The sequence below is a fragment of the Tachysurus fulvidraco genome, chromosome 18, assembly GCF_022655615.1.
Source record: "Tachysurus fulvidraco isolate hzauxx_2018 chromosome 18, HZAU_PFXX_2.0, whole genome shotgun sequence".
In the NCBI taxonomy this organism is placed as follows: Eukaryota; Metazoa; Chordata; class Actinopteri; order Siluriformes; family Bagridae; genus Tachysurus; species Tachysurus fulvidraco.
The window spans coordinates 20616597-20627591 of NC_062535.1; the positions used below are offsets into that span (position 1 = coordinate 20616597).

A 10995-nucleotide genomic window follows, 5' to 3' on the forward strand; every position below is an offset into this window, starting at 1 on the left:
GTGTGTTGTTACGGGGTTGTGTTCGACATAGGGATGGGCGATAAAACGATAACGATATGTATCGCGATAGACACGTGATCGATAGCGATATAAAATGTGCTCGATAATGCGCTTGATAAAACATTCGATATTTTTTATTCTTCATCAGAAGAAAACAGAAGTTGCAAAGCAAGTTTGGTTGCATTAACAAAGGCGCTCACTCTATGGTTACCTAGCAACTTATGGAGTGACACTCTAACAGCCAATCATGTAACAGTATCAAGTTTGGTTGCGCCATATCGTTGTCTCATGCTGGTGCTGGATTCCTCTTCAGTAACCGGCGACTGATAAGCAGAAAATGAGCGCCACAGCGAATGAGGAAATTGTAAATAAAAGAGGAAAAGTCAGCTCGCCAGTATGGCAGTTTTATTATAACTTGGGCTTAAACGATTCCTCGAGTAACTTGATTACAAAAATTGTTCGAGGCAAATTTCTCTGCCACGAAGCCTCTTTTAATTCATTTTAAAGCTCACGTCCCGTTATTGTGTGTGTGTGCATGCGCGCACGCGCTCGTGTGTGTGAGACAACGCACTCATGTAAAAGCGAAGGAGACGCGAGGAGTTGGCGGTCTTTTGATTTGAGGGCACGTGCTAGTTCAGGCTGCAAAATGGAAGGGCGCAATAACAATGTCAATGAGCAAAGAGAAGAAACACCAGAAAATGTCCAAGTTTTGGGACACTATCAGAGTGTCTGTTTTCAGCAGCAGGAAACATTTCTTCAAAGCGCAGGACAATATATATATATATATATATATATATATATATATATATATATATATATATATATATATATATATTAGTTCTGAAAGATAAGTTAAATTTTTGTAGAATACACGATTACTAAAATATTTGATATCTACAGCCCTAATTATAAGTCTACAAAAATATACTTGAATAGTCTACTTTAAGTGTGATTAGTCTAAGAATAAATTGAGTTACTTTTTCATCTTTCTGCAGGTTTTATATTCCACACAATGTTACTGTAGTGTATCAGGTTTGTGTTTTATATTACAGACGTATCTCAGTCTACCTCAGGTTTATTTCTCTTTACTAAACACTGCACATATTTTACACACTTTATTCACCAGAAGGTGAACAGCTAGTGAACCTCCTCACACTAAACCTGCACTCAGGTTTCTCTGTTTATATTTAACACTCTGCACTATTTTATTACACTCTATTAAACATTTCTTACATTTTCTGTCATTTCTCACCTTAAATGTTGAGATAATAGTTAAGTGTTTATTGTGACTTTAGACTCATGTTTACATTATAATTATTGGAGGTTTCCTGGTTGGTGATGTTTCTGTCTTAATAACTGAGGGGATTCTGGCCATATTGCCCAGCCCTAGTTCGACGACATATTGTAGTGGGTTGCATGTTGTGCAGTATTTTGTTGTGTTGTAGTAGGTTGTATGTTGTGTGGTGTTGTATTGTGTGGTGGTGTAGCGGGTTCTATGTTGATTGGTGTTGTAGCGGGTTGTATGTTGATTGGTGTTGTAGCGGGTTGTATGTTGTGTGGTGTTGTAGTGGGTTGTATGTTGTGTGGTGTTGTAGTGGGTTGTATGTTGTGTGGTGTTGTGGGTTGTAGATTATTATTATGTAGATGATAAGATTAAAGATTGTGTGAAGGACATTAGACAGTGAAGACTTTCTAACTTCCTCCTGCTTAACTCTGACACACAGAAGTTCTGTCACGACCACTTTGTTAAAAGAGAATTTATTACATGATATGCATACAGTTAGTGTTGTTGGTATGGTTCTGTTCTGGGCAAGAATCCACGCGCCCATCCATGCGCATGCATGGACAGAGCAGGGAGAGCAGTGACTAGAAAATAGAATAGACCCTCTGTTTAACAGAACCAATAATCATGCATAGTATTAGATATGCTCGCTTACATGTTTTTGGAAAGTAATAAATGAATGAATGGATAAATAAATAATTAGAGTGAGAGGGAGAGAGAGAGAAAAATATGTGGAGATCTATGACGTAAACTGGTACAACGAACACAGGTTCCGGCATGGTGGATTGGGGGTTGGATGAATGGGATTTTAAATGGTCGGGTAATATGGATGTCATAACTGGATTGGTGCTAACACAATGCTTGATTTCTGTCAGGACCACTTTGTTAAAAGATAATTTATGCATACAGTTAGTGTTGGCGGTATGGTTCTGTTCTGGGCAAGAATCCACGTGCCCGTCTATGCGCATGCATGGACAGAGCGGGGAGAGCAGCGACTAGAGTGTTGCTGTAGTCTGTTGAGCCGAGTGTGAATCGTAGAGGGGGAAGCATAATACGCCCCTGCGGCAGCGATATAACGACAGCATGTAGTGTGCCAGAGTGGGAACAGGTAGGGGAAGCATGCACCCTGTAGAAGACTCTGGTTGCTCATGAAGCTTGGTATTCGAACAGACTTTTGAAAGCTAGTATGTCCGGGGCTTATCAACAGTCAGGGGAAGCATCGCCCTGGGCTGAGCAGATGGCGGCATATTTGCGGCAAGCTTGTAGTTGTAGATGTTAGGGCAGAGTGTTCGGCATAATGGGGGAAGCAGAATATGCCCCGTGGCAGTGATATGACGATGGCATGTTGTACATATGCTAAGCTAGCGATAACAGGTAGGGGAAGCATGCGCCCTGCAGAAACCTCTAGTCCATCCGGATCTAATTAATAGTCAGGGGAAGCATAACCCTGGGCTGAGCAGTTGGCACGTATTTGCAACAAGCACATGTTTTTTTTTTTTGTTTTTTGTTTTTAATTGCAATATTCACTCAGCTAAGTGCAGCAGGGGAAGCTGAGCTGAGCTGAGCGGATGGCGGCATATTTGCAATGAGCATGTTGCTGTAGTAAGTTGAAAAGCTATCCCTCAGTTGGCTAGTGCGGGATCAGATGCTGCGGAGACTTCTTCGTGAGGGAGCAGAGAGAGCAGTCTGTGGGACAGGTGGCTGGAGTCATTGATGATCCTTCGGGCTTTCCTTATACACCGCCTGTTGCAGATGCCCTGGAGGGAAGTGAAACTCACCTCCTTCGATGTGGCTGGCAGTTCACGCAACCCTTCCAGAGCTTTACGGTTGCCAGCGTGCTGTGTCCGAACCAGGAATAACAAGAACACGCACGCCGTATCGATTAACCGTAAGTTTAAAGCATAGTCAAACTGTCCTTTTGGCTCGGGTATCCGGTGGTAATCACAACCGCTTATAGTTCCATATCATGAACACGAAAGGAGACAGCTTGCGGTTTAAACTCTGAATAGCCGCCAAGTTTAAATCGCCGTTTAGATCGCGGCTGCAGCGAAGCGTGGTTTAGATCACGGCAGTAGCAAAGCGCTAGAGCGGCTCTATGAATGGGTATTTAAATGGTCGGGTAATATGGATGTCGTAACCGGATTGGTGCACGTCATGGACCGCTGATTAACAGCTGATGCACGCTTGACGACGTGGCCTGCCAGAACTAACACAATGCTTGATTTCTTTTACTAGGTCCACAGGCAGCACGTTTGTACACACAACGCAAATGTTGTGTGGTGTTGTAGTGAGTTGTATGGTGTTGTACTGAGTTGTTTGTTGGGTGGTGGTTTGTTGTGTGGTTTTGTAGTGGGTTGTGTGGTGTTGTACTGGGTTGTATGTTGTGTGGTGGTTTGTTGTGTGGTGTTGTAGTGGGTTGTATGTTGTCTGGTGTTGTAGTGGGTTGTATGTTGTCTGGTGTTATAGTGGGTTGTATGTTGTGTGGTGGTTTGTTGTGTGGTGTTGTAGTTGTTTGCTTGTTGTGTGGTGTTGTAGTGTGTTGTGTGGTGTTGTACTGGGTTGTATGTTGTGTGGTGTTGTAGTGAGTTGTATGTTGTGTGGTTTTGTAGTGGGTTGTGTGGTGTTGTAGTGGGTTGTATGTTGTTTGGTGTTGTAGTGGGTTAAATGTTGTGTGGTTTTATAGTGGGTTGTGTGGTGTTGTACTGGGTTGTATGGTTGTACTAGGTTGTATGTTGTGTGGTGTTGTAGTGGGTTGTATGTTATGTGGTTTTGTAGTGGGTTGTATGTTGTGTGGTGGTTTGTTGTGTGGTGTTGTAGTGGGTTGTATGTTGTGTGGTGGTTTGTTGTGTGGTGTTGTACTGGGTTGTATGTTGTGTGGTGTTGTGGGTTGTGTGTTGTTGTAGTGGGTTGTATGTTGTGTGGTGTTGTAGTGGGTTGTGTGTTGTGTGGTGTTTTAGTGGGTTGTGTGGTGTTGTAGTGGGTTGTATGTTGTGTGGTGGTTTGTTGTGTGGTGTTGTACTGGGTTGTATGTTGTGTGGTGTTGTAGTGGGTTGTGTGTTGTTATAGTGGGTTGTATGTTGTGTGGTGTTGTGCGTTCTTGTTTGTTCACCTCGATAGATGAGTTTTTGAGATTTGTCATAATGTACCATATGAAGTGTTTGTTCTTATTGAAGTCAGATTCCTGCATGCTTTGAGAACCGTCGAAAAGGAAAACCAGGTTGACTTTACTCTTACTGCATTCTGTAAAAAACAACACCACAATAACTGGATATTTATGTGTCTTAGTTACAGTACAACACCATGATAAATTCCTGATATGAACAGTGTTTAGCTTACTGTTTAACAGTAAGAGCTTTGTTTATGAGAGTGAACACTCATACCTTGGAAAGCGGGGGTGAAACTGGTGGTGAAATCCAGACTGCTGTTGAACTGGTAACAGATTCCATTCAGATACAAGTTTCCATCACACTCATGAGTGACACTCGGACTGCAACTCTACATCATCACCAAATGGGAAATAAAAATGACACTTAAAACATTACCATGTTAGTCTCATTTTTACAAAAGAATCCCATTGTTCTAGGAACATCAGGGGAGCGGTGATGGAAGTAAAGCCTGAATGTCTGTTAAGTTCTGGTGAGTTTGATGGATTTATCGGTGTTGTCAACATTCTAGTCTGATGCATTGTGCTGACTAAGAGCATGATTTATTTTGCCACCTCCAGTGGAACCTTTGTCCAGTGCTTAGCCTTGGAACGATGGAGTTGTGGTTGGATTTTGAATTTCTTGAGGAGTTCTTTCTTGATAAAGTTCTATAATACAGAGCGGCTTATGGAAATGCTTTAATGTCAGGAGCTAAAAATATAGAACGTGAAAGCTACAAGCATCCAATGGAAGGAGTGTATGTTTTGGGGAACTTGTGGAGGTTGATAACATGTAATACAGCTGCATTCTGGATCGGTTAAAGTAGAAAATGTATAAGGCCCCAAGTGTCCTCTGTGGATATGAAATTGTTGGATGTTCCAAATGTAAGAGAGAAACCAGAGTGTTTAGAAACTAGAGTGTTTAGCAATGTAAGGAGAGAATGATTGTTGGTTGTCCAAAGTTACACCAACATTACATGCAGTTTTTCCAGAGAGATGTAGCTGAACCCTTCAACCCTCGGCATCGTTCCATACCCATGGTCTTCAAGCACCATAATGGCTGAATAGTCTGACATGGCTGGAGAAAATACACATGCCGAAAAGGGATTTTTCCAAGACCTCGATACCTCAGTATGGGGGTCTGGAAGAAATGGCAGACGCCTGCGTGCAGGTGGCTGACGGCCTGAAGTGAGAAAGCGGTCGTCCAGCTTAGAATGGACGACACCAACTACCTCTTCAGGCCAATCTAAATTCAGCTTCTCAACAGCCCGAGTTATTACTGTAGCGTCTGGTACAGGTCATTTTAGATTTCATGTCCCAGGCACCCTAAATTTCAACATCTACTCTTCAATCAACCTATGAGAAACCCAGTTTTACACACACACAACTGGCTCCAAAATGACTGGAGCCTACACAAAGACCAGATAACCCCATGCGGCTTCTCTGATTGAACTCATAGGGGCCCTCAACCAGAACACACACACACACACACACACACACACACACACACACACACACACACACACACAATGAGACATTCCTCTAACTAATAAAACAAGTAGATATACTCTAAAGTTCTCATTCTTATAACCTTGCTGTAATGTGTTCTTCTTTTAAGGCTTGCCTGACTTACAATTATCTGCTCCTTACTTTCCTGACAGGGGTGTATTTTATTCATGTGTCAGAACACAACACTGTATTTAACATCAGTTATACTCTAATTACTGATCATGGCATGTTAATGTATACCTGTTCTAATGCTGTATGCCCCTTTAAGGTCTGATGTCAGAATGTATACAAAGCTATAGTTTTCTTTTTACTTCCCTAATGAAAGTGCATTTTGTTTTGTGTTTCATCTTTGTTTCTTTGCCTTTTATAAGAACACAATATCGTATTAACATCAGATTCCCTTCGATTAATGATCTGTGTATATAATGTACCGCTGCCTTCATACTGTCATTACCCTTCATGATTAGTATCCAAATGACCACAATATTATCGGTTACTCGTTTTTCAAACACTGGTGTATTTTATTTGAGCACTAAAGGTGCCATACCGTCTTAATAAACCTTGGATAAAACTTTAAAGTCATCTAAAAGTTTGATAGCTAAACCACGCCCACAGACACCTGACACAAAGGGAGTTTTCCCTCCGAAATCTTGGCCGTGGTATTGGCCATCTCCCCAAAGATGGGTGGAGTTGGCGACCTTTAAATGGTCACAAACACCACTAATCCGTGGTCAGACTTTTGGAACAGCTTGGAGACGACTCCATCTTCCTTCAAAGAAGTTCCAGCAAGCTTCACTTCCAAGAACGACAACTGCTCTTTTCTTCAGGAGAACTTGGAAGAACGTCTGACCCCACCCTAACTGACCTCAGAGATTTCTCTGTTGCATCCGGACTCTTGTGCAGTAAGCCAATGCAAGTAACTGTTTCCTTTACCAACCAATTTAGATGCGTATTTTAAGTATGAACCTTGTATTGTGTCTTGAGGTGAATTTAAGTTTCCGGTGACGATTTCCCAGTTAGGGTGTGATTAATTTTGAAGTTTAAGCTTGCCATTCCTTTCCTTCCTATCTCTAATTTCTTCTTTCCAGTCTCTTCCTCCCTTTCCCCAATTTTAATTTCTTTTGTTTTATTTTCATCTTTGTTTTCCCTATTTCTTTTGTTTGTTTGTGTAGTTAGTTTATGTTCTGTTTGTCTCATTCATTAAATGTCATAATTTTGTGCCACAAGTGATTGTCTCTGAGTATCGCTCACAAATTAAGGTACCTGCAATATCTGGTCTGAACTACATGCTCTATTGAGTTAATTTAATTTAAATTACGGTGCGAATCTTTCTTGGTCGGGAAGATACCACCTTCATAGAATTAATAAAGGTTACACGGCCTGTTCGCCGGATGAACAGACCAAATAAGTGTAACATTAATTCCATTACCGTTAATTTCAACTTAGGTTAAAATATTTAGAAGTCACTATAACACATTATAGTTACTTATAAATATTTACCTTGCTTCGCGAGCCAAAATCGCTACAGAGATCACAAGATCCTGCTTTGAGGAGGTTTCTTTGAATATATCCAGCATCTTAGTGGTGTTGAATGAAATTTCAGTTGATGATGAGATGCATGTTAAGATCCATGCAGAATCAGGAATGACTTTAGCATAGCAGTGGTATGACCTCAAGTGTGACCTCACTGAGAGAACAGGTGTAGAGGATGTGACCTCACTGAGAGAGCAGGTGTAGAGGATGTGACCTCACTGAGAGAGCAGGTGTAGAGGATGTGACCTCGCTGAGAGAGCAGGTGTAGAGGATGTGACCTCACTGAGAGAGCAGGTGTAGAGGATGATGTGTCTTGGTCTTTCCCAGAAGTAAGGAAAAGTGATAAACTGTCAGTGTGATAATGTTTTAAACTCACAGTGAGTGTGGATGATGGAAACGTCCTCACTGCCAGCGACATCCCGAAGAACCTGATCGCCTTCGAGTCTGAGGACCAGTACAGCTTGGTTAGTTGAGTGTGTGTGTGTGTGTGTGTGTGTGTGTGTGTGTGTGTGTGTGTGTGTGTGTACCTGGTTTAGGTTTAAAAAACTGGGTGCATTCATTCTTCTCCACCGGGCATTTAAAAATAGCTCCTGATCTGTTGGCACTCAGTGGGGCACTTACTATAATTCTAACAAACAACAGCACACAAACACAATATGATTTTCAGCAGCTCATCACCTCACATGCTGGGTTTCTCACTTAGGATGATTTCCTAGCCAAAGCTGAAGTTTAAATCATCTTCAATCATTTACAACATACAGGCTGCAGGAACACATAGATAGATGCAAACTGAGCTGATCATCATAAATAAATACTCACAGTTTCGTCTCCTTAGACTGATACTGCAGCAATTTGTATCCAAAAAAACTCTCTTCATTTCCTGAGAATTCGTCTAACTTCAACACATCAATGTTAAATCCATCAGAGAGTGAGACAGCTGAGAGACAGACAGATTACTATAAGTACCTTTGTTCAAAATTTAAATACATCAGTGAAGGTTAAATACATCAATGAAGGTTACACTAATAAGATTACTGGTTTTATTATTATTATTATTATTATTATTATTATTATTATTATTATTATTATTATTATTATTGTTGTTGTTGTTGTTGTTGGCCTAAAGATAAAAGGTTAATTGATTTGAGTAAGTGAATAAATATGTAATATAATGTTAAAAAACATCAGCAAAAGAACTTCCTAAATGTTTAACAGATTCTATTATTTTCAGTTAGACGTTATATTATTTTTAGATAGATATCATGTCTGGATCAAGAAACTTTTGTAAGGTTGCAGAATGCATTTCTCTGAACAGGAAGCATACTGGTGACAGGGCTGACTGCAGTATAAACATCAGTGCCTTTCTTCCAGTGATATTCAGGTTTTACAGAGTTGCATAAGCTCAGGAAACCTGGCTGTAGTTGCTGTAGAACTGCTGTTGTGAACTGGAAATGGCTGTAGAGGGTGAATGGGGTGTTGGTTCCTGAAAAGATTATTCAGTCAAATGGCCATTGTAATATATGGGGCAGAGTCAGGTCACGCTTCTTACACTCACATTTGGCTTGCAACTTGATGGCATAATCAGCTGCTGTGTCTTGGCTTTGTCGCAGTTGCAGCAGCTGTTTGTAAACGTATCTCAGCCATCTGAAGCATGTCCAGACCTGGCATCACTGCCCCAGACCAGCCTCCCTGATTAGGAGGAGAATCATAAATCCACACTTTGTTGAGCCCTTGCGGTAAGCCTCAAGCTGGTGAGAAAAGAAGGTGTCATATTGACACAGAAAACCAAGGCACTGGTCTGTTGTGCTAGAAGCTTTTTTCTGAGCTGGTTCAGGCCTGATAGCCGGAGCACCACAGAGGACCTGAACATAAGCAGTGTTTGTAGCTTTTAGGGCCGTATATTATGTCACGTGGCTAGCATTTCACCTTGGTGAGCTACAATGGTTTGCTGCTGAGAAACATCCACTGGATTTCCTGCAGGCAAAGTATTCTCTAAAGTTACCACAGAGGCAGGTGGTGTCTATGTTTGGTGTTTTAATGAAAAACCACACAGAGCAAGTGAATCCAACACAGAGGCAAGAGGAAGTCTAATAAACAGGCAGTGAGGCCACAAATACATATGAATAAAGAAACAAAACAAGGTGGTACAAAGGCAGAGAACAAGATGATGGCTCAGTAAGCCATAAACACTAACAGTACTTCACACAGAAGGTAGTGTTTATGTCCTAAAACCAGGGAGTGACCTTGAACCAGGATGTGCTCAGTACTTGGGAAGGGCTTCCTCTTGCCGGCAGGAATGGGTGTAGCAGCTGATACCACTATCGTTATAAAGCAATGTTATATAGAATTATACACCAAGTTCACTGTTATAAAGTAACGTTATAGAGTATTATACACCGAGTTCACTGTTATAAAGTAATGTTATAGAGCATTATACACCGAGTTCAGAGATTTGAGTTTGTTGTTATTATTATTTTTTAATAATTTTTATCAGGTGTTTTTTTTTTTGTTTTTTTTTTATCAGAACTCCTTCTGTTCAAACTGTCATTTATATAACTACAAAACAAATTAAAGAGGAAATCAACACATGTATTATAAATATTATTATATTTGTTGTTTATAATAAATGACATTTATTTATTTTTTAGTAATGTTATTATTAAAATCCTTTTTCTTTTTCTTTCTTTTTTAATTCTGCTGCTGATAAAAGGTGCGTATTTGAAAAACCTCAAACCTCAAATTTTATGCCTAATTTAGCGACACACACATTTACATTCTTAATGTTTTTTCCTTATAAGTTTGTTTTTTTATTTATTTTGTTCTTTCACTTTCCTGAATCTATTGTTTCTCATCAACCAAAAAGTAAAACAGGAAAATAAACTTCAACCGGGAGGCATTGATTTATATTTACTGTTTGTGTGTGTGTGTGTAACCCTTACATTTAGATTAAATTAGATTAAATTAAATTTAAACATGTAGATTAAATTAAAAGGAAGTAAAAATAAAAAAAAAACTCACCGCAGAAAAGTAGGATGAGTAACGCCATCCTCCAATCAGTAGAACCCTCTGTCTCTCTGTGTGCGTGTATGTGTGTGTGTGTGTGCGCGCGCGCGTGTGTGTGTGTGTGTAAGGAGACATGAAGGTATTAAAAGTTTAAACTTTAACTGATTTTAAATATGACTTAAAAATAAAACAATAATTACACTCTCTCTGTCTCACATCCACAAACACTGTAATGTGTAAGTCTTCATTTTTTGTTTTGTTTTGCGGTTCAGGAAGTCTGGGGGACAGGGAGACACACACACACACACACACACACACACACACACACACACACACACACACACACACACACACACACACACACACACAGGCGCGCACACAGACATAATATGAAAGTTAAAGATGCCCTGCCGCATGTATTTCATTACTTTTGTGGTAATGTCTGAAGTTTACAATGGACACTAACATTTTTTGTGGAAATAGTGCCTTGTTTCAAGCTATTCTAGTGTGGTATAGAAAGCCTGCA

The 10995-nt window shown here is 40.3% G+C and overlaps 1 protein-coding gene across 1 annotated transcript in view; it reads right to left on the reverse strand.

Annotated features, from left to right (window-relative positions):
- LOC113636950 (integrin alpha-M-like) overlaps positions 1–10621 on the reverse strand; it is a 50635-nt gene extending 40014 nt beyond the window's left edge. Inside the window, exons 1-6 of the mRNA XM_047803426.1 lie at positions 10485–10621; positions 8286–8403; positions 7994–8094; positions 7843–7910; positions 4663–4777; positions 4392–4522 (exon numbers count right to left, since the gene is read on the reverse strand). Of these exons, the coding sequence (XP_047659382.1) occupies positions 4392–4522; positions 4663–4777; positions 7843–7910; positions 7994–8094; positions 8286–8403; positions 10485–10512 (561 nt within the window). The 5' untranslated portion in view covers positions 10513–10621. The remainder of the gene's footprint in view (positions 1–4391; positions 4523–4662; positions 4778–7842; positions 7911–7993; positions 8095–8285; positions 8404–10484) is intronic.
- Positions 10622–10995: the final 374 nt, after the last annotated feature.